The 23,315-nt window shown below is 38.2% G+C and overlaps 1 protein-coding gene across 25 annotated transcripts in view; it reads left to right on the forward strand.

The window, feature by feature from the left end:
- Positions 1-1,671: 1,671 nt before the first annotated feature.
- The window catches only part of PCM1 (pericentriolar material 1), a 43,515-nt gene continuing 21,871 nt past the window's right edge, over positions 1,672-23,315 (forward strand). For 8 of the 25 annotated variants that reach the window (XM_055714740.1, XM_055714774.1, XM_055714841.1 and 5 more), the window contains exons 1-17: positions 1,674-1,871; positions 5,935-6,053; positions 6,644-6,892; positions 8,023-8,295; positions 8,845-9,015; positions 9,193-9,309; positions 10,592-10,735; positions 12,715-12,892; positions 15,186-15,295; positions 15,682-15,898; positions 17,101-17,299; positions 17,607-17,783; positions 18,567-18,724; positions 18,935-19,149; positions 20,659-20,816; positions 20,898-21,027; positions 21,721-21,855. In XM_055714740.1, the coding sequence (XP_055570715.1) occupies positions 5,958-6,053; positions 6,644-6,892; positions 8,023-8,295; positions 8,845-9,015; positions 9,193-9,309; positions 10,592-10,735; positions 12,715-12,892; positions 15,186-15,295; positions 15,682-15,898; positions 17,101-17,299; positions 17,607-17,783; positions 18,567-18,724; positions 18,935-19,149; positions 20,659-20,816; positions 20,898-21,027; positions 21,721-21,855 (2,727 nt within the window). In that variant the 5' untranslated portion in view covers positions 1,674-1,871; positions 5,935-5,957. Of the gene's footprint in view, positions 1,872-2,351; positions 2,494-5,934; positions 6,054-6,643; positions 6,893-8,022; positions 8,296-8,844; positions 9,016-9,192; positions 9,310-10,591; positions 10,736-12,714; positions 12,893-15,185; positions 15,296-15,681; positions 15,899-17,100; positions 17,300-17,606; positions 17,784-18,566; positions 18,725-18,934; positions 19,150-20,658; positions 20,817-20,897; positions 21,028-21,720; positions 21,856-23,315 lie in introns of those variants that run through there. The other 17 variants (XM_055714786.1, XM_055714806.1, XM_055714761.1 and 14 more) reach the window with 11 other exon arrangements.

The following is a 23,315-nucleotide window of genomic DNA, read 5'->3' on the forward strand; positions in this document are numbered from 1 at the left end:
CAGGGGCGAGGGAGCTGTATTTTAAGAATAAACCATAGCAACAAAAATAATGATAGTCACTGTATTAAGGTACTATTTTCTCTTAAATTCTGCCTCCACCTGCTGGGCAGTGGGAGGTATTCCACCGTGATATTATAAGGCATCTTGCCAACAGTGACATTGCCAATATTGTGCTGAATACCCAGGCATGGTACCTGAGGTCAGAATAAAAGGACACTAGTTAAAAGTATAATAAAAAAAACCCTGATAAATGAACTCCTTTATTAGCTGCAGAATTGCAATACAGATGAATAATAAACATGCATTACATAAAGAGCTTCCATCAAGTTGTTGCAGGTTCCTTTTAAAACAATTTCAGTTACGGATATATAGTCATGTATCCCATGGTAGAAACAGGAGAAAAACACTGCTGTAACAGGCAGTCTTATGCTCACTCTTTTACATACTACGTATTGTCCAGAACTATTCCCTTCATATGGGGGCATCTGCTGGAGAAAACAATGGTATTTTTTACGGAAACATTTTTATTTCACAGGTTTTCCAATCATTTAGTTCCTTTTCTAAATTACAGATAGATTAATGTGTAATCGAAAAGTATTCATGTGTCATTTTTTTGGTGGAGCAAAATACACAGGTGTAAGTACTAATATGGGAGAGATGTGGGGTTAACTACATTTCCATGTAGTACCAGTAGAAAGTTTCTCACCCAGGATGAATTGCGAGGCCTATGTAAATATTTAATACTTCTGCTTTAGCAACTCAGTGTAATGGCAATGCTGGAAATGGTAACTCGCTTCTCCCATTCTGATGAGGGACAATCCCCTCAAATGAAAGAAATATAAACTGTATCAGCTTTACCAAAACAGAAACTGAAAATCCAGAGTATATTATGCAAGTCCAGCCCCTTGAGGACTAACAACAAGAACTTCTGCTAAATACCAAGTTTATCTGCCTGTAACAAGCGGGTGGTCAGAACATAACAGCACAACTATTACCCACAACTATTTATTTTTTTTTAAAGGCCAAATCCTCTGTTTTTTTCTGTATTTTTTTTTCCAAAGGAAAACATAAAGAACTTACATCAGTAAACTCCAAGCCCTAAAGCAAACAGCAAAAAATGAATAATGGCATCGCAGGAAAAGAACGTAAAAAACCGTAGGCCACTACAATGATCTCCACCTTTTCATCGCTGCAATTTTCAGCCGTGATTTCTTACAGGAGACCCAGCGCAGACAGAAACAGACTCTGCAACTCGATGCTGCTCCAGATGAGGACAGGACCTGACCCTCGCCCACGCGCCGTGTTTTGAGGCGACGTTAGCAGGCTTCCAGTCAGGTGAAGCCATTTACAGAGCTCATCATCCTTCCCGCACCTTCGGTTAGCAGCAAACCGAGCTCGGCGCGGTGGGCAGGCGCGAATCCTGTCAGGGGGCGGGGCGGTGCCCGGCTGGAAAACTACCGGTCCCAGGAGGCGCTGCGCCCCGCCCGGGGCGGTGCGAACCGCCCCTCGCGCAGTGCACGCTGGGATTTGGAGTTCCTGCCGCCCCCGGCGGCACGCGGCCATCCTCCGCCGGCGGCGCCCGGAAGCGCGGGAAGGGCACCGCTGGGCGGGGTTACTAGGTAACGGTGTGTATCCGTCCGCTGGGGCCCGCCTCTCGCACCCTTGGCGAGTGGCGGCCAAGATGGCTGCGCTCGCTGTTGGGGCAGGGCTGTGAGTCCCTCCGCCAGCGCTGTGCCGCGGCGTTAAGCGAAGCGAGGCCGCTGTTCGCTGCTGCTGGAAGGCGAAACGCTCGGTTGGGTAGCGCGGCCCCGCCGGTAGTGAACGGCGGTGGAGGAGAAGCCGGGCCTTGGTGACCTCTCCGTCGCCGCGGGGTGAGCCGCTGCCTCCGCCCCCTGGCGCGGCGGGTCGCCCCCCGGCCCTCGCTGGCGCCGCGGGCCGCGGCCGGTGGGGCAGGGCTGGCGGGGTAGGCCTTTGCGCTCCTGCGGGCCCGCGTGGGTGGGCGCCTTGGCCGGGGAGGAGAGGGGGTTCGGCTCGCTGTCCGGCGCGGCGCGGAGGAGGGCTCCGGGGGAGCCGGCACCGGCAGGCCCAGGGGAGGCTCGCGGTGCCACGGGCTGGGTGGGTCGCTCCCCTCGGCCGCGGGAAGGGCGCGTTACTCGCTCTCCAAGGCGACGCCGGCCGGGCGGCGGCCGCGCTTCGCCCTGAGGCGCTTTGAGCAGAGCCCGCCTACGCGCCGCGCCCTGCGCCGCCCCGCGATTCGGCGCCGCGGAGCAGCGGGCCCCCCTGGTCTCGCCTGCCTCCGCCGGCACAGCGCCGGGGCGCCGCGCGGGCTGCCGGACCCGGCCGCGGCGGGACCCGCCGGGCCTGGGGGCTCGACGCCTTGCCGTGGAAGTGGACCAGACCGAGTCGGGACGGCAGCCTGCGGGGCGCCGGGAAGGGCCGAGGCGTGCGCCCGGCCCCGCTCCGCCAGCTGGTCGTGGGTTTGCAGTTCTCTTGGTGCGTCGCTCGTGTGAGGACTGTCCGGTGCAACAGGAGAGGGCTTGCTCTCTTGACTGCGCCTTTTTGATGATTCCCGTGTGGTTGGCGGTACTCCATAGGCGTTCAACGGGTTAATGCAAAAATAATGAGCAGTGGCGAGCAGATGTTTTAAAAAGCTAAACTTGTTTGATGCCGGTTTTAGTCTTTATGGCTCTACGATGGCTTTTTACAACTTCTTGTTTCCGGTTTAGTTTTTAATTTCCAATAGTTTCTATGTGTAGGATTAAGTGCTCTTCAGAGCTTTTGCAGTTCACGTGAATGCTATAGGAAGAAAAAAAAAAGTCAAAACCAACTCCACTGTAGAAAAAAAGGCCTTTTAAAATATGCATTTTTCTTCTGTCAGCATATTTTGTAGTATAGTAATATTTGTGAGCGATTTGCATATTGCTGTTACATGTACAAAATATGTTTTTACTACAATCTTTCCTGTTTTGGATATAATGTTACATGTTATCTTATTATTTCTGTAGAAAATACACTTGGAAGAGTTTGGGTTTGGGTTTTTTTTTCCCCCCAAGTCCCTAGTAAATGTTGTAAGGCAGTATGCATATGCTTCAATAGAGCTTTTATACAGATTTTATAATGTGCAGGAAACTGATATTGGTAATGGATTGCTGGATTCAGAAATAGCATGATGGGAGGATACCAAAACTTCTGAGATGGTTTCTTCTAAAATAGCTGCTGAAATGTAAAGTAAGAAAAAAGAATTGGTGAGGTGTGTGGAGGAGAAAACCACAGCTTCATATGGGAGAGTTTCATTTCTAAGAAAAAAGCTGGCTGAACGTCTGTGTTTAACTGAGTTGAAGTGATACAATATCAGCATAGCTGATCTTAAACTCACTTGAATATAATTCATTTGGAAATATCAAAGACTGTAATATGAATATTTAGAAACTTGCTCTCCGGAATGTGCATGGTTCTGTTAGAACACTTTAAAATCCGCTTGCTGGAAGTAATCAGGATGTTGTTATTTTTGAGCTGTATTTATTAGGGTGCATTGGCTTATGGCCTTGTTTGAGAATATTATTTGGCATATTCTATGTGTGGCAGTGTATTTACTTCAGAAGTAATTGGAGGCTCTTAGAGCAGAGATACTTGAAGATAGCTGTTGTGAAAGCTTTAAATGAAATGTGAATAGTTGTTTGTATTGTCTAAAAATGAATATTGCCACTTCTTGTGGAAGGTAGGGAAAAAGTTCCTTTGCTACAGTTTAATAGAATTTATATAACATGACATGAAGAAACAGATTACTGAAATGGACTGTAAACTCAGGTGGCCCCTAATCTTGTCAAGATGAACGCATTATGCTTAGTAGCATAGGTCATGATAGAGTGCCAGTTGAAATGCTGGGTCTTGCACATCTACAAAACTGAGCAGTTTATCTGTAGGTGAAGAAAATTCTTACAAAACATAGCTGTTTTCTAAAATAAGCTAAACTAATAATTATGCATTTGTTTTGAATGCTTGTCAATTTTACCTTGAGTTGGCAGGAGAGCTTCCCTGTGAACTTTTCATAGGATGCTTGTGCTTCTACATGAAAACAAAATATGAAAGGGCATTTTGTTCTTATTTGCTAAATTTTTTCTAAATAAATTTTTTTCTAAATTATTTTCTAAATAAATCTGACAGGGAAAGTTGCACAGAAGGTGTAGGTTTACAGCTGATCAGTCTGGGGTTTGCTTTTCCTGATGGCATTGCTTTTATTTGCCTTCCTTGAGCCTACAGATAGTTCTTATATAGTAATAATGTTAGCCAGATCAGGGAGCTTATTCAGTTGAGAACTCATCTGCAGTTTGTTTTTTTTATTTTATTTTGGTTTTGTTTGTTGGCTAGCTGGTTTATAGATGGTACCCTCTGATTGCTTGGCCTCATGGACACTTGGGATGAAGAAGGGAGTATGTATGACTGTGCAAGGACAGTAGGGCACAGATCTGCCAGTTCCCAAAGTAGAAAGCACTTAATTACATCTGTGTTATGATTCTGATTGCAAGATGTAGAAGCTGAATTACTCCTAAGTGTGTTAGCGTGGCTTAGGTTGGTTCACTGCTGAGTGGAGATATGGTTGTGGTATAATGAGCATACCTAGTAGATCCCATTTCCTTAATGCTATAGTAATAGGCTCTGTTTGCATAAAAATACTGCTTTGTGCAAGTGCATCTACTGAGAGGGCTGTGTTGTGTGATTTTGATTGAATACTGTGCCTTAGCGACATAGGTGTACTAGTACAGCTTTTAAACTTAGTTGAGGATTAATTTTTTTTTCTGGAACTGATGACGAAAACCCCAACTTCTTAGATACTTCTTAATCTTGAGTTTTAGGTGGTTTCATCTGCGCTGTGTGAAATCTTGGTGTGAAAATTAATAGTAGATAGGTTGCAGTAAAATATCTAGAAATAAATGGACCGTTTTCATTTGTTTTTCAGTTAAAGTTAGGATCGTGTCCTAATGTAGCAGCTAAAACTAGCTGGAAGAAGTAGTTCTCTGCAAGACTCTTCTAGATCTGGAGCAAACTTCATAGCTGTTACAAAGAAAACATTTGTAGCTTTGTGCAGTACCAGCAGCACTTAGGCTGCACAGTTTTTGTTGTAGCCTTAGAGTACATACAGTTATGTATTCCTAACCTTTTAAAGGAGCCTAATCTACTTTTACTGTCATAAAGGAATACTTTATTTCTAATCTTTCAGCTTTAGCAACTTTTTTTATTACCAACGTCAAAACTAGAAGTGAAAATGAAAACTTGTAAACATATAGATTGCTTTATATTGACCAGAATGGCACTATCAGAGAGCAGCAAAGCTCTGGGAAACTCAGATTATTTTGTTTGGATTTGCTAGAAGCTATAATAGAAGTGGCACAGCATTTACTGCTTAAATAACTGTAGTAGAGAAAGTAAAAATCCTTTTATTGCTGTCTGTCTTGCGTGTATCAAGTATCCCCTTCAGTGTCTGTTGTCAACATCTTAGTAACAAAATAAATGTGAAAGATTGACGTACTAGGTCTCCAGAGTCACTTATTGTTCGAATAGACATCATCCTGCACCTGAAAGTGCAGGCTTTATCAATGAGAAAGCAGTTTTTCCAAGCAGTGTAGTGTGTTTTAAAGTGAGGAAGATTGAGAGCCTAAAAAGTGAAGAAAAAAAATTATTTACTTTCTAAGAGCAGAGATGAGAAAAACCCAACCCAACCAAACCCCAAAAATACTACTTGTTTAATTTTTCATGCCAGTATCTGTGTTCTTCTCACTGTTAGATTTTTAGCAAGGTGGTTTTTAGTTTCCTAAAACCGCGGTGTGTTTAGATTTTATAATGATTATGTAGTTGGCATCTCAGATTATGAATCTTTAACGTTTTCTACATAAACTGATTTTAATACAGCATATTTCTTTCAACTATTTATTTCAGATTCGTTTTCTTGGTTGCTTGTCATGGCGACAGGAGGTGGTCCCTTTGAAGAAGGCATGAATGATCAGGACTTGCCTTGCTGGAGCAATGAAAGCCTTGATGACCGGCTAAACAACACGGTATAATTAATCTTATCTTCAGTTACCATTTTATGTTGTACGTTAAAATTACCAGGTACATCCTGTTAGAGGCTGGTAACAATGCAAAACCCTAAGCCTTGTCAGTACAGCTTTATAGGTAAATATCTGCAAAACCAGTAAAATAATTGAGGTAGATGTAAGCAAGCAACAAGTGTGATTTAGAGGTGGTAAAATATGTAGATGTATTTATGCAAAGTGTTTTGGGTAAATAAAGTAGCTAGACACGAAAGCGTTGTTGGTGTCATGAAAGTGAAAACTAATTTTAAAACTTCTAAACTGCTGAAGTGCCTTCAGCAAAGAAGAAAAATACCGTTTTAACTTCATTTGAAATTAATTTAATGCACTGTAGGATGAAATGGGTTTCTGATTTCCTGATACGCTATTTTTAATTTATGCAGTAGAGAAAATAATATTTTGTAACGTGACGTTTGCGCTAGGAAACTTAGTGCATGTTTGATACTGCTTTTTATTTTTACTTCTGAAATGGAAGTAGACTCACTGAATTGTAACATTTACTTTTATATATGTGGATAAGAAATACAGCTATTTTTTATTTCCTTACTGTTAAGGACTGGGGAAGTCAACAGAAGAAAGCAAACAGATCTTCAGAAAAAAACAAGAAAAAACTTGGTGGGGAAGCTGAAACGAGGCTTACGAATGATATATCTCCAGAATCCTCCTCACCTGGAATGGGACGACGGAAAACCAGAGCTCCTCATAGTTTTCCTCATGCTCGATACATGACTCAGATGTCTGTTCCAGAGCAGGCTGAGCTAGAAAGACTTAAACAGAGATTAAACTTCAGTGATCTGGATCAGGTTTGTGTGAATACTAGCTCCCACTATAAATGTGACTGCAAAATTTATTCACTGTCTTATAATGAATTGACAAATAAAGCAAGCTTTCACAAGCAATTACAAAAAAAAACCCCAACCCTTATAGGTACCACGGGACCCAAATCAAAATTCAGGTTTTGAACTTGAGAAAATTATGGAAGGTTCAGGATCATGGCTTTCCTGTACTTCAGAGTATGCTAGCTGTCTTCCCTTTTTTTCGCAATCATTAACAAATTCCTGTGTCCTCAAATCGGTATTTCTTACTCATCATACTTCTCTGCCACTTGATGATATCTGTTACCTTATTTTGAAAGGCTGTTCTTGAAGTGTCAGTTTGTGATTCTGAACATTGTTATCCTTGTGGATTAAGCAGAAGAGTAACAATACAGACTGATCCTCAGTAGAGTGTAGAGAAATGTATGGCATCAATTTGCCATAACTGATTCTTTGGGAATATGGCATATTCATCCTTCCCTTGCCTAAAACAGTGAAAAGTATGAGGGATTAATTCTTTGGTAACAAGGCATAAATTTGTGCTAATGATTTCAGAATAGAAGCTTGTTAGTCTTTACCAAAGTTTGTTGTTAACTTGCTTGGGTTGTGAAGAGTCTTGCAAATGTGATTGCTTGCTTTGACTTAGATTATCAAGACTGGGCATAACTTCTTCCTGAAATGTATGTTATGGCAAAAAGTTGCTAGTCGGAAGGTTCTAAAGAAAAGCTGAAGTTATGAGGTATCATATTCTGCAAGTGAATATGTTGCTCTTTTACTATTGTTAGCCTCTCAAATGTACATGGAGAAGTAGGATGCCTTTCATTATAGTAAGGGTTGAGGCCACAGCAAGGATGAGTAACTAAGCTCTGAGGAAAAGTAGAACCCTTTTTCTTCTCAGCTGTTCTGGGAGTGTGGGCTTGCTTTCTGAAAACTATATGGCAAAAATCATCAGCACGGTCTTCAGCTAGCTTGTGGCTAGTCAGTGACTAGTAAGCTAACTTTAAAAGCAGTCTAATAATACTGCAGAACTGGTAATCCAAACAGTGAAACTAATCAGTGTTGAGAATATATTGGAGGAAAAAAATAAAGCAATTGCTCTTTTTCTTGTTTGTTCACAGAGAAGCATTGGAAGTGATTCTCAAGGCAGGGCAACAGCTGCTAACAACAAACGTCAACTTAATGAAAACAAAAAACCATTCAACTCCCTGTCACTGCAGATAAACACTAACAAAAGCAAAGATCCTGCCTCAGGTTCCCCAAAAAAGGAAACAGGGATACCAGTGCAATGTAAAGAGTCGTTTGGAGGTGCTCTAAGCAAGGATTTCTTGCAAAATTGTCAAGCCTCTGTTCAAGAAGATGGAAGAGGACAGCCAGCTATGGATAGCAGCCAGGTATTTGCAGAGCTTGCGATGTCTACAGAATATTGACACTCAGGTTGTAACTACCTTGTTACTTTTCAGTGCATCTTTCTAAATTTCTGAAAAGTGTAACTGTTAAGTCTTTATTGGAATATCCCACTGTTCTAAAGGGCAACTTGAGGAAAATGTGAAACCAAACTTAATGATGTAGTTTTCTTCAGAAATTTGCTTATTGGTAACAGATGCAGTATTAATTTTCATCTTAGAGGTTGGTTCTTTTTTGTACGGTTCCAGAAAATAGTCTCAGAGTTTAGTATTTTCATATGTTAATGAGCTGAACTCTGTTTTAGCTTACGTCAACAAGAACCCCTGTGCTTCAGCCTTGCAACTTCATGCATGTATAAATCTATCCTTATAAAACCTGTTTACTTTTAACCACTTGCAGAAGTGTGCTTATAGGATTGAAAGTACTAGTATGTCACCTATTTAATTACTACTTTGCTGTTGCTGTCACCATGTCTTGTGCATTAAATACCTTAAAGCTGTAGTTGGATGCATTCAGTAACTTTAGTGTCTTTACAGATTGCGAGCAGACTAGTTCAAATTCGTGGCTATATTGCTAAGGCCAGCTCCATGCGGGATGATCTTGTAGAGAAAAATGAAAGATCGGCCAATGTTGAGCGTTTATCACACCTTATAGATCACCTTAAAGAGCAGGAGAAATCCTATCTGAAATTTTTGCAAAAGATGCTTGTAAGTTTGAGAACATAATATATTTTTCTGCACTGTAAGCTCTTTTTTAGGAGTTGACCATTGATGTTTTGATGGTGCTTCTGGGGGTGTTGGTTTTGATATGTAGTACCTTCCATAATTAATTTTTAATGCCCCCTTTGTATATAGCTTTTGATTTATGCCAATGAAATATTTCAGGCTAGAGAAAATGAGGAGGATGATGTTCGGACTATAGATTCAGCTGTGGGATCTGGTTCTGTAGGTGAGAGCACATCGCTAAACGTTGATGTGCAGTCTGAGGCTTCAGATACCACGGTAAGCTGCCTTTTAGTAATTAAGGTGCTAGAAATGAAGACTTTGTTTTGTTGTTTTGTTTGTTATGATAGTGTCATAATTTGCAGTTCAATTTGAAAATAGTAAATCCCCAGACACTCTGTTCAGGAGGTGTTCATGCATGTGTGGATTTTTTTATTATTATTATTTTGGGGAAAAAAAAGAATGATTCTGTCAGAACAACAATGTATCTTGATTAGGTTTTTAAAAATCCTTCTTCAAAGTAGAATGAAGGGTTAAATGTTTACTTTGGAAGAGCATGCACAGGACTTACGTAGGAAGGTATAGGGTTTTTTATACAGTTTTTCATCTGTAAGTTCATTTCTGCTTGTGGGTAATACTTGCTGGTGTTTAGTGGGGAGAGGGTTAGAAATGAATTATTAGTGGGTCAGTGCCCAAGCACCTTTGTAGCGATATCACAGAAGTATTGACCTAACATAAAAGTTTCTCTCCTTTTTTTTTGGAGAGATGAACACCTTTTAGAAAATGTGCTCTGAGTTTAGTTCTGAGATACACAGACAGTCATCCTTTCTATTTATTAAAGCTTTTACGCTAACGTGGTAAGCAATTCTTGTAGTAGATGCAAAAGTGTTTTAGTAACAACTAAGATTTCCATCTTCCAATACTGCTGTACTGAGGAGGAGTACTAGAGAACTGGCACTTTTTTGGCATGTTAGTACACTGAATGTTCTACAGATTAGGAGAATTTACATGCTTGGAAGTAAAACTGCAGTTAAGACATTAAGATGTTTTTGTAATTATTTTTAGCTTTGTAAGAACTTACTCTATCCCTATAAAGAAATAAAATCATAGATGTGGAAGATGTACTTTTAACTTTAAAAAAAGGGTATCGAAAAATGCAGAAAAAACAGTTTAGTTTTTAAGTATACATGTAAACTTGGATTTTTCTTCATCTTTGCAAAATGGATTTTAGTTTTGTTTGGCTTTTCATTTTGCATCTGATTTCTCTTTACCTGCAGCTTATATATGTTACATGTAGAATGAATACTTGTAGTCTTATACAGTTGATTGCTATACAGTGTTATTATGAAAATTCTAAGAGTGACTAAAGATGTCTTTGCTCTTTAGTAGATTTTATTTTCTATTAATCTTCATTATTTGACAAGATACGAGTGGGTAGGCTTGTAACTTGAAAGAGTGTGCTAAGTTGGAGCACATCTTGAAAATCTAATGTGCCTAATAAAGAAGGTATCTTCTAGTTTGAGTGTTTGTCCCCACACTGAGGACAGACTAGGGAATTCAGCTTCACAGGAACAGGTTACAGACATTGATGTTACAGCAAGTCCTAAAGGGAAAGGTGACAGAGCTGCTCTATATGACAGGAAAGACTGGTTTTGTAGGCTTAATACCCTACATGGTATTATGGATACGTGGATTGCCTTCAAAGGTACAGTTCAAAATTCCATTTTAGCCTCAAATAGGACTTGTACGTGCCAATCTTCATGCGTACACCCACCCCCACTCCCCCACCCCCTTTTTTAACTGCTTCAAATATATTTGTTACAGTGAATGTTCCCATTTGACTTGCTTGTCTGTATACAACTGTCTTTTCATAGAATGAATTGTCTGCCTGGAGGAGTTTGGGTTTTTTTAGAGATGTTTGACAACTTTCTCTTCTGAAGTGTCAACATTGACAGAGAAAGTAATTTGGTACAGCAGGTGTTCCGATTTCGTATAGATGATCCTTCCAATTTTGCTGTTATCTCTGGGAAAACATTGTAAATGTGACTTCCAGATACTTGGCATGTTTATGCTAATAGTCTGCCAATGCAAATTTAAGCTAATACCATATAGAGAAAATAAATTAAAGAATAGTAGCCTTAACTTGTTCCACAAATATTTTATTTTATAGCTGTTTTATATAAATACGTGGTTGGAAGGAGGAAGACTAAAGGGCTTGGAGTCTAGAACTTTGGTATCTGTTACCAGCTTTTCTATGGCTTTGTCCCTTACTCTGATTTAGGGAGCAAAAAAAAAAGTCTGATCCCCATTTACACGACCTCCCTGCCAAAAAAAACCCCAAACACCAAACAAACCAAAACAAACCACAAAAGGCTTAAATGTTTCATCAGACTTACTAGTCTAAATGCAGAACTAGGCTTGAAAAATTTGCTATGTAATTATGTAATTTTAATGAACTCAAGCAAATCTCGTACTCTGTATAAAGCTTGGATTATTTAATAGGTGGGTAGAGTGAGACACATCTTCTTTTTCCCTTTCTTCCCCTCGTTCCTTCCTGTGTTGATTTTATAGTGTACTCTGTTTTGCCTCTACTCTGCTCTTTATATATAAAGACAAAATAACAAGGATCATCAGTGCCAGCTGCAGTGCATGTTTTGGTGACACTTTGAAAGGTTTAGGTTTCTGGGTGGGTGCTCCTTTCTCTACTGGAAAGTTGAGCATTCCCTGGTACCCAAGAACTAGTTATATAAAGATGCCTACTTCTATTCTGACGTTTGGTGCAGTATTTTTGCACTGAGAGAATCTTATACTTCAGGATCTTAGCCCTATGTGGAGAAGATGATGCTTTTAAGTTAGTAATGTTCTTTTTAAGTACTTGTCAACTCCTAAGAAAAAGGAGGCAAAATTTTCCACAGTTTCATCTGCATAGTGCAATAATCCAAATTCAAACAGGATGCGGGTCTTAACTGTAGATGTCTTATTAAAATACTTAATTTGCAGACAACCCTTGAATAAAAGTTTTGAGGCAAGTCTCCAGCTTTTCATTAGGTTAGGATGAGGAAAATAACTTAGTTCTAACATATCTTAACTGCTCAACATGCTTTCATTCCCTCAGATCTATTTCTATGTGTTTGAAAATAACAGTATAGAGGAGATTCTGTGCATGTGTTTGTTTTGAAGTTGGTTTACCTAAATCTGGTGTATTCTAATATCTATGGCATAAAAGTAGCATACAAAATTAGAGGAGAGTAACTGCCCAAAACATTCTGCTGAAAATTTGGAGATTTTAGGCCAGTAAATCAGTCTGGATCTTTTATTATATGTAGCTCCGTGATACTGTGCCTTATCTTGCTTACTTTGCCAGTCTTGCCCTCTTTTATGATTCAAAAGACAGGGATTCCTGGGTTGGTCTTTGGGATACATTAGGGCAGCCAACTGGATTTGTAAAGCAAACTTAACCCCCAGGAGTGGTAAGCATGCCTTGATGGTACAGTTTTCTCCCTGTTGGATGTTTTTTTCAGACTGAAGAGGACTACTGAAAATGTAAAGGAGTTACATTTTCACCATTTTACACTAACCAGGCTGTTAGATTCTATTCAAGTCCTGCTTGTTTAGTCACTTCTGTTGCTAGTACTCAACAAATAAGTTGTCATGATTATGGTAAAGTTCTTCCGTATCTTGCAGGCCAGAGATCCTCAACAGGAAGCTGAAGAGGAGTTGGAGAATTTAAAGAAGCAGCATGATTTATTGAAAAGGATGCTACAACAGCAGGAGCAATTGAAAGCTCTTCAAGGAAGACAGGCAGCTCTTCTTGCTTTGCGGCATAAAGCAGAGCAAGCAATTGCTGTCATGGATGATTCTGGTATGTGGAATGACAGTGTCTTTGATAGCATGTTAGCATGTTGATTGACTGATTAAAAGGGGAATTGTGGAGTACACATGAAAAAGTCTTTTTTTTTATAACACGCTCTTTAAAAATCTTACCGCAAGGCTTCCATTTCTGTAAAGCGTTGACAGTGTAACATTGTAAACTGATGTGTCAGTTAAAAATCACACAGCTGATTTCTGTGGTTTACTTGTAAAATCCTGAAAGTGTAGGGTTTTCTGCCAAGGATTGGTCTTCCACTTCAGATGAGGAGTTTGCCTGTCATCTCCATCGTTATACCAGGACTTTGAAGGAAAGAATCTGAGCAGGGGATACAGTGTGTTCTCTCCCTTATTGCATCCTTCTGGCTATAGGCAGTTGCTGGTTTGAGGCTTTTGTTTGCTTTTTCATTCGGGTTTTTTTTTTTTTTTTGGTGGCTGGTTGCTTAGTAGTTCAGTAGCCATTGGTAGACTAATGGTTTATCTAACAAAAGAAAGGAGGAAGTTGCTAAAGCAGTTAAATACGTAAATATTGGAACTAGAATTCTGAAATTCTATGACATGTAAATTGGAGGCATGGGTCTGATAATAGAGCACCACCATTATGTTATAATCTTCAGTTTAAAAGCACGCTTCTAATTTGTTTTCATATATTCCCAACTTTTCATAAATTATCTTTGTGTCAGAGGAGACTGATACCTGCTTAAATGTTGTCAGCAGAGTTGTTTTCTCAAGAATTCAGTCTTAAAAGGGAGAACAGTTGTCCTTGATTTGTGTACTGTTGACATGTGAATTATCTTTTGTTTGTTGGAAACTCTTCTTGCCCCCCACCCCTCCCTAAATCCTGCTCAGTTTTCTTTGGAAATTTGGTACAGTTATGTGTACAGTTGTAGGGAATGACATTTTTGCACTGATCAAGTTTGGATTCAGACTGTGTTACTGTTCCATGACTCTTCCCCATAAAGAGTTGCCATTAGGCTTGATTAGAGGGTATATGGGATAGCAGTTCTTATTACAGTTATTGTATTTAAAATAGGTTAATTTTTAGTAAGTATAGGCTTCTACATTTTACAGAAAGTCTCTCCTTAAGGTTCCTTGCTCTCATGAGCCTCTCTTTCTGCTTTTTGTCCTGTCCTTGATTTGATAGACTATGGGAAAGAAGGTGGAACTAGTTAAGAAAACACTAGATTTTAGTGTAGGAAGAGAAGCAGAGAAGTTGGTAGGTGGTAGAGAGCTTTTAGAAAGCTACCACAGGAGCAAGAGAAGCAAGTGCCTTGGAAAGGTGGTTTGAAATGGTTTTCAGCAGTTGTTTTTCTCCTGTCTGCTCTGCAGCAGTCGACCTGTGATGGAATCTGCTTTCTCTCCTCAAATACACAGAACTCTTATCTTGATGAGGAATGGGTAGATGAAGTGGGTATAAAATAGGATTACTTATGATAAATTAGAACTTTCTTTGTTTTAATTCTTTGGTGGTGTTTTTATTTATTTCACATTTCCACTTATGTCACTCTTAATAACAGTTTCTTACTGCTGTATGTGTTGACTGACTTAAAAGATGTGGTATGTGCCAAAACTGTAGAGTTCATTCAAAACATGCAAATTCAACCTAAGGCAAGATAAATGTTTTAAAAATTGAAAACAGTAAAACTATTGTGCATGATCTATGGGGAAAATAAGGAATACTTACGCTTGACTTTTCTTATGAAGTTGCTGGTTCAGATTACTCAACTGCCAGTTCCCTATCTTAGTATTGTTTGAATCTGAGCTTTCAGGTAGGGGAGGAAAGCTTTCTTTCTAATGTGTTCCTCTCAAAGTTTTTTGAAGGACAAACCCTGAAGACTGCAGCTGTAAAGTTTATAACTTAGACTAAGATGAAAGCTTGGTGTCCTCTTAATTCATTATTTAAAAGAAGTAAAATTACATGCACTGTTCTTAGTTTGTCTGTTTTAAGTAATAACCATTTTATTTCCAACAAGCAAAATGTTTTCATCAACCCTGGACATCTTGTTGGTTTTCATTTTGCTCTGACTTTTTAGCAAAACACAGAACAGACTTATAAAGTCCTTTTGTATGGTCCTTCACAAAGGAGCTGCAAGTTGGTTTGTAAGTGTTTCTGTAATGGAAGGAATCTTTGAAGAGTAAAGTTAGTGGGAGGGACATAAAAATAACTGCTGTGTTTTAAGAGATGCAGTATATTGATGATCTTGTTAATCCAGACATTTTCATCAAATAGCCTTTATTTCATTGCTGTGGAAAACTACTTATGTTTGTTCTTCCTTCCACATGCCCAGTTGTAACAGAGACTACAGGTAGTGTTTCAGGAGTAAGCCTTACATCAGAACTGAATGAAGAGTTGAATGACTTAATTCAGCGCTTTCACAACCAGCTTCATGATTCTCAGGTCAGTCCTTGGATTCCACTGTATAAGTTTTGCCTATGTCCATTTTTCTTACTTTGAACAGTGCCGTTAAGTGTTTGTCTTGCTTATTTGTGTGCATTTGCTAGTGGAGTAATTGGGGTTGCCCCAAACTTGAAAGCTCAGTATCTTTGTGTTCTTAAGAGTTATTAGCAGATTGATCTGTGCTTTCTGTCTCAGTTTTCCATAAAATTCCAGAGTAGTTGTTTCTATATTGCGGTATAATTATATATTATGTCTTCGGTATCGCTTTCCCTTTATAATGTTCTTTGTTCTGGTGTTGAGCCTAGCAGGCCTATAAGAGGGCTTTTTGTTTTTACAGTTTGAGTTTTTTCATAGTACTGTGAATAAAATGAAGTTACTCTTTTTAGACACAATCTGTGCCAGACAACAGAAGGCAAGCAGAAAGTCTTTCACTTACCAGAGAGATTTCACAAAGTAGGAACTCTTCAATGTCTGAGCATCTATCAGATGAGAAGGCACAGCTTTTTAACACAATGCGAATGTTGCAAGGTAAAAAGCAAAAAATGGACAAACTGTTAGGAGAACTTCATACGCTTCGTGACCAACATCTAAATAACCACTCCTGTAAGTAAATATGGGCTGAATTGCATCTTTTCAAGAATACAACTTTTTTTAATGTGCATGTTTGTAATACGGTCCTTCAATTTGCAACTGGTTAATGAGATGCAGGTGTTAAAGCTGTGCTGGGGCAATATTCTGTAAATGTTCCTTAATGCTTTGTAAGTTTCTGGCTTAATGGATAGCTCTACAAGTAATGATGGTTTTGCTCATAGCACTTTAGTTTTTAAAGCATCATCAAAGTTGACTGTGAGAATGTGGTGACTGAGAATGTGAAGACTCTTCAAGTCTTGTCAGTGACACATCTGACCTGTAGAGTGTAGTATATGGACTTGAATGTTCTGATTTTTATCACAGTACGTCTGTATTTGTGTACTTGGCAATTCAGGTCTTAGTAGATCTATGGCATTACAGGGTTTCCTTCTCCACTGTCAAAAGTTTTTCTCATGCCCTTGTCACAGGGACTTTGATAATGGGCTATGCCAGAGGAATCTAACTGTCTGAATGGACTAGAGTTTTGGCCTGTGCCTTAGACTGCTTTTTCTTCTTCTTGAAGTCTTGATGTGGGCCTACTTGCTGCTTCACTTTTTTATTTTCTAGAAATACATTTGTACTGCTGCAGTTTATCCTATAGCTGGAAACGTCTGAGCGTGATCGTAGCATATTCCGGTTAACATTAAGAAATGAGGCAATTGAAGCGTCCTCCTGGAGAAGACCAGAGTGATTTGATAGTTACTATACCCCCATCTTTCTGCATGTACTCAGTGCATATAATATAAACATATTTGGATGTGACTTCACGTAGCTGGAAAAAGCAAACATTTATGCTCTACAGCATATAGACAAAAGAGCTTAGCACAGGAAAAGAGATAGGATTTTTCTTTTTAACATGTTGAATTCAGCCATTAATAAACCCTTAAAAGAACTCTTTGGGCACATTCACAGCATGAAAGCTTCCACTTTTGAAATTCGATAAAGTTAAAAGGAACTGACTGAAGTCTTGTTTACAAAAAGTACTTACTACTCTCTGCCTATTGGCGTTGCGTGCCATGAAACTTAAGACAAAAGCTTTTGGGCTTCTAAGAAAAGAAGTTATTAACTGTTGTTTTGTATGTTGGTAATACTTCTGTAATTACATTTTAATATAACTTGATTAAGCGCGTTCCTTTTTGCAAGTTTTTCTTATGAGTGGTGTTTCTTTTCTGTAGTTTTTTCTGCTTCAGGTTCTCCTCAAAGGAGTGTTGATCAAAGAAGTATAACTTCAGCTGCTTCTGGTCCTGTAGGCATAGTAACTGTTGTCAATGGTGAATCAAATAGCCTGGCATCTGCTCCTTATCCTCCTGATTCCCTGGTTTCTCAGAATGAGAGTGAAGAGGATGGCAATCTAAATCCAACAGAAAAGCTTCAGTAAAAGCTCTTTAATTTTTCATAATGTGCTTTAGTGATTTTTAGTGTTACTTTTTTAGTAACTTCTGTGTTAAGAAACCATTTCATATTTTAATCTACTTAATTTAGTATTATAGACCATGTAGTCAGTGGTCCAAGACAGTTAAGTGAGTGCAAAGCTTCAGCAGAATGTTCTTACAGCTAGGAAAATGGCAGGAAACTTTAAGAACTATAAATTATATGTGTACATATATGTATGTACTTTTCAACTATACATGATTTGATTAATATGACAAAACGCATAGCATTTTTATTTTTTTTTCCTCAGGAAGCTGAATGAAGTTCGTAAGAGGTTGAATGAGTTACGTGAATTAGTTCACTACTATGAACAAACATCTGATATGATGACAGACGCTGTGAATGAAAACACTAAAGAAGAGGAAGAAACAGAAGAATCAGAAAGTGATTCTGAACATGAGGATCCACAGCCTGTTACAAATATTAGGTTGCCATGTTTTTTGTCATCCTAAATCTCTTGTAGCTAAGTTGTTGCAGGTTTTCTGAAGCAATACGTTATTTCAGTCAACCAGAAGTAACTTAACTCTGTGATTGTATTAACTTTCTGAGATTTTAATATGAAGTAGCTTTCTTAAACATATGATTAATAATAATCTTGTCCTTGGTAACTTACATATATAGCAAACACAGATTAGACTAGACAATTAGAGTCACTGTGAGAGACTTCTAAATCTATAATTCCTTTGGATTTAAGCACTGAATTATGTGTATGGGATTCCGCTAGAAGGTTAACAGGCCTAGACTAGAGAACTGGAATAAACTCAAACTTCAGTTTAGACAGGTATTTAGACTTGGTGTAACAGGGCAACTGCATGCACCAAGGATCTTCATTGTGCAGAAATTAATACTAATTTAGCTATGAATCATATAAAGCTTCTATCATACAGACATGTATTTTGAAAGCCTCTTGTATTGTTGTAGATCTAGCAGGGGATAATTTATTGCTGCTTCTGACTGCTTTAAAAAAAAAAACCGGAAAAAAATGGAGGGATGAATACTGAGGAATTCCAGATGTCTGGACTAATTTTTATATGGGGTTGATTTGGGTTTTTTGTTTGGTGTTTGTGTTTTCTTTTGGTGGTTTTTTTTTTTTTTGTTTTTAAAGGGTCAGGACACATTCCTATAAAAGCCAGTTAATAAGATGTCTGAAGTAAAATTCCATCAATATTGGTTCTTAAAAAGTTAACATGAATAATGTATTTTACTCTAGAAACCCTCAAGGAATCAGTAGTTGGAGTGAAATAAATAGCAACTCAAATGTACAGTGTGGAACTAATAACAGAGATGAAAGACATCTTAATACAGACTGTGAAATAAATAACCGATCTGCTGCTAATATAAGGACTCTAAAAATGTCTTCTACTCTAGGTATGTTCTAAAATTTTCTAATAATTTTAACTCTTTAGTGCAAATAATTGATAGCTGCACAGAATTTAGGATAGCCTTGTTTGATGAGCAAAATGTTCAAGTTTAATCATTAAGCTCATATCTTTCTAGTGTCTGGTAATTACAGTGGACTTCAGAAGTTCAATAATGTGTTATTCGTACTGTTCTGTTTTCTCCTCTCCCCACCTCCAGACTGTCATAATAGAGAGGACGACAAAGATGCTGGCCTACCCCAAGGTGAAGATGACGAAGTGGAAGAACATAGAATTAGTGAAGATTCCATGTCTAGTCACAGAAGCAGTCTGGGTGATGCTGCTGGAGATGCTGAGTTTGAGCAGAAGATCAATAGGCTTATAGCTGCAAAACAGAAACTTAGACAGTTACAAAACCTTGCTGCTATGGTGCAGGTATTTTATAAATCTGTGCACAAAAGTGGAGCATTCATTATTTCATGCCATGTATAACATAATAGGGAAGAACACTCTTCTTTGAGTAACATTTACAATGCTCGTTTTTAGGCTGAGAAAAAGAGATGGTGTTTGTTTTTTCTGAGGTCAAGGTGATATTTTAAAGTTCAGATCTGGAATTTTCTTGGGGCATGCTAACCTAATAGAGGAATGGCCTTAATAGCACTGTATTACAAAATATGAACCAAGAGGTCTAATATTTTTTAAAATATTGATCTGCATTTTTATGCTTATAATGAATATTAATCAGTTTCAGTTTTTTGAGTCCTGGGTTTTGCACATCATTCAGTTGGTAAGGAAAAATTGCTTTTGATTATGGGTGGGTTTGTTGGTGGTGTTTTTTGGTTTTTGGAATCTTGAGGGTCAGCTATGAATTGGAAGTGTTTTTAATTTAGAATATCTCATGCTAATTTAGTGATTTTTATTAAACTTATTTTCAGGTATCTAACGTCCCTACAGAATACTTATATTTGAGCACTGTGTAATGTAGTGTCTACATACTGAATACGTGTAGGTGTGTCAGAAATGTAAAGGCTTTATATGAGAACTCTTAAAGGATGCTTTACAATAGCAACAGCGTAAACACTGTGTTGTTATTTCAATATTATACTGCTATCAAAAATTTGTCAGCATCTGGATGGATCTTGTTTATCATCACTATAGAGATGTTAACTGTACAGTGGTATAAATCAGCATGAGGTGATACAGCAGCCTCAATAGATGGCGTGTCTTCAGTCTTTCCTTCATGTTTGCAAGTCTTGTATCTCTATGTAGTTAGTAGGTAGTGTAGGTCTGTGTAGCTGTGTTACAGTTGGTCACTGATGATCTTTTCTGTTCAGCTGGTTCTGTGTTAGGAATGATCATGTAGGAAAACAAAAGAAGCTGTGGCAACAGTTTTTATGTTTTCAGTTTAAGTTGAGAATTGAAAATACAAAAATTATTAAATAAAGAAGAGTGGAATAGAGAACCATGTAGAAGACTGTTTCTCAAATACTTGAACTTTCAAGAGTAGTTTTGTTTATATTGTAAGCTGTGAATAATAATATTTAATTTCAAGAGTACAGTAATTAAGCAGTCTTGTTCACCTCAGTCTCCTATTCCTCTTGTTACCTCCCACTTTTCTTGACATGCCTGTGTGTTTTGTCCACTCAGTCATAAGCATAAAATACAATTCAAGTGGTTTATGGTTCCAGAATGAAACAAGTTATCGTCCATTTATAGTGGAAGTTTCAATAGTGTGAGCTTTGTAACTTTTAAGTTATTTTATTAACTTAATTTTTCTTAAAGTTATGATGCCATGAAGATGATGACTTTTCAGTTTATGATCTGAACTAAAGATAAAGCTATTCAGACTGTTAAGTTTTGAAAAATTCGTTTGACACACTAAACTTGTTACATTTTATGTATCAATTTGAAAACAGTCTAACTGCCTTTCTGACATCCTTTCAGGATGATGATCCAGAACCTCAAGCAACAATTGCAAATGCGTCTCTTATTGGTGACTTGTTCTTGGGTGAGATGGAAGAGACAAAGCAACAGCAACCAAACAATGTCCGAGCTAGTACTAACAAATTACAAAAAGATGTAGGACTAAATGAAAAAGCAAGGTATGCCTTTGTCAAAGGTTAGTAGAATCATGTTTTAGTCAGCTTCTTGCCAAGTAATATGCGGTTAACTTACCTACACAGAGAGAAGTTCTATGAAGCTAAACTGCAGCAGCAGCAAAGGGAGCTTAAGCAGTTACAAGAAGAAAGAAGAAAACTGATTGAAATTCAAGAAAAAATTCAAGTGTTACAGAAAGCTTGTCCTGACCTTCAAGTAGGTAGAATGTATTTCTTTGCTTTCTTAAGCTGTTGGGCAACAAGACATACCTTGCACACTGTTTTTTCACTATACAATTTGGAAAAAACTTGAAATTGGTAATACTTGTGTGCTGTAGGCAGCTGGACTAAGCCTAGAGAGGAGCTCTGGTTCTCATTACACTGTAGTTTTTTGCTCAGTGATTGCTGCATCAAGCTCTAATGTCACTGTACTTAGTCTTCATAAGCCTTGGTGTAAAGTCTTCAAAGATAACAAACCTTTTTTCTTATTTTCAGCCTGAGATTTGTCTGCCCATCCTGCTAGTCACTGCATCTTCACTCCTTTTAGTAGTCATTTGCAGGGTCTGGTATTCTGAAACAATATTGTGTCTTGTAAGCACGGTCAACACTTTGTTGTATTCAAACAACTGCACACTGCTGTACTGTTTCTCATCTCTTCGAAGATGAACTTTTTTCTATGAAATGAGCATTAAATTATCAATACTGTGCATCTACAGCATTATATAATACAAAAATAAGTTTTGTTGATTCCTTACTAAGTTCTAAAATAAATATTTAGCCTTGATTTGAAAAGCCCTTTTCACTGAATACTGCTTTCCTATCTCATAAAGCCAGAACTGTGTTGGATTTTAACAGCAGGTGAGTCTCGGAAAGCTATTCTACTGTTTTGCCGGTTTGCTTTCTCTTTCAGTTGTCAGCTGGCCTGGGTAACTGCCCAGAAAACAGGCAGACTTCACCAGCAACCTCAACTCCAGCTATGAATGAGTGTAACACAGCTGGCAAGCCTTTACTTGAGTTTGATGAATCTGTACCAGTAGGCAATGAGGTAATTCATACTTGATATTGTGTGACTTAGAACCTTTTTCCTTTCAAAACCTTTTTTTAAGTAACTTGGACACATTTTTAAATATTTGGCCTGGGTAGCAAAGTAGTACCATTTTAATGAAGTGTGTATGACTTTTTTTATTTCTGGAAAAATGTAAATATTGACCTGAACTGGAGAGAGATCTTTCCCCAAATATAGCAGTTGTTGCCGAATATTAATGTGGAATTTGAATTAATTTTGAATTTATACTGTGAACACATGATAGTGTGTACTACAGGCAAGTCATCCATGAACAAAATGATGGCAATATCTGAAATGTAGTTTCTGCTGCACATCTTCCTTCCTCTTTTCCCAACAAATTCATGTCGTAAGTAATGATCTGGATATTACTTAGTCTTTCTGAAAATTATGCTAGCGTCTGTAGGGGTGCAGGGATAGGGGGTGAAAAGTGTTTCCCGGCTGGACTAGACATCAGAAACAAATGTCTGAAAAATACCTGTTTTAGCAGACTTTGACTTTCTCTGTGAATTGCATCAGCATTCCTGTAAATTTTCCTTTAAAGGTTTAGGTAAGGCTGATTGGGCAATGCCTGTACTGTTGTCATTAAAAGCCAAATTTTCCTTCTCCAAGAGGAGAATTTTGGAACTTTGGCATCTTCCAAACAAGCATTATAGAACAACTTGTCTCTTCACTAAATAAAAGGTCTGAATTCTTACCACTAAAACCAAACTGTCTCTAAAATGAATTGGCTGATGCAATTGGTAACACTTTACAAACAAGTTGGGATATTAATTACCAAAAGACATGGATTTTTGTTGGAAAACATCTTGGCTCCAGCACTACCAGCTAGTTCAGGCTTGAGTACATTGTTTCTTGTCTGTCTTAAGCCTGTGTTTTGCAGTCTAGTTCATTTACACAATTATTTTTGTATGTTACGCTGTTTACATGTTTGTAAAATTATTGTCATTTATTCTTTCACTGTATCATTTTAGATAGGTAAAGGCCTCTTACTACCTGTACCTTTCCTTTTATGTGTTGCTCTTTATAAATCATGGCTTCCTTAAGTCTTGTTCAAACATACACTGCAACTTGAAGTTTCTGCAAGTTGCAGAAAATCTTTTTGTTGTGTCCACTGCTTTGCGATCAAAGAAATATTTGGCACAATTTTCAGTTTTCTCCAGAAGGCAGTATTCTGTCATGCTACTTAAAGAGCTAACCAGTAATGTGTAATTTATGTGATAAAAAGTGTTGAGTGAAGCATGCTATTTTTCTTTAAAACTTTTGTCTTATAATATTTAATTACCTCCTTAGACGTTGCAGTATTTCAGGTAAATAGTAAATATGGGATATGTTTTGCAGCTAGCTTTCTGTGGTGTGGCTTCATTTACAATATAATAGCAATGCCTGAACAAAAAGGTATCAGTGTAGCATCAAATACTGAAATTTTAACTTGGGACAGT

Source organism: Falco cherrug, chromosome 1, assembly GCF_023634085.1.
Source record: "Falco cherrug isolate bFalChe1 chromosome 1, bFalChe1.pri, whole genome shotgun sequence".
NCBI classification, from domain to species: Eukaryota; Metazoa; Chordata; class Aves; order Falconiformes; family Falconidae; genus Falco; species Falco cherrug.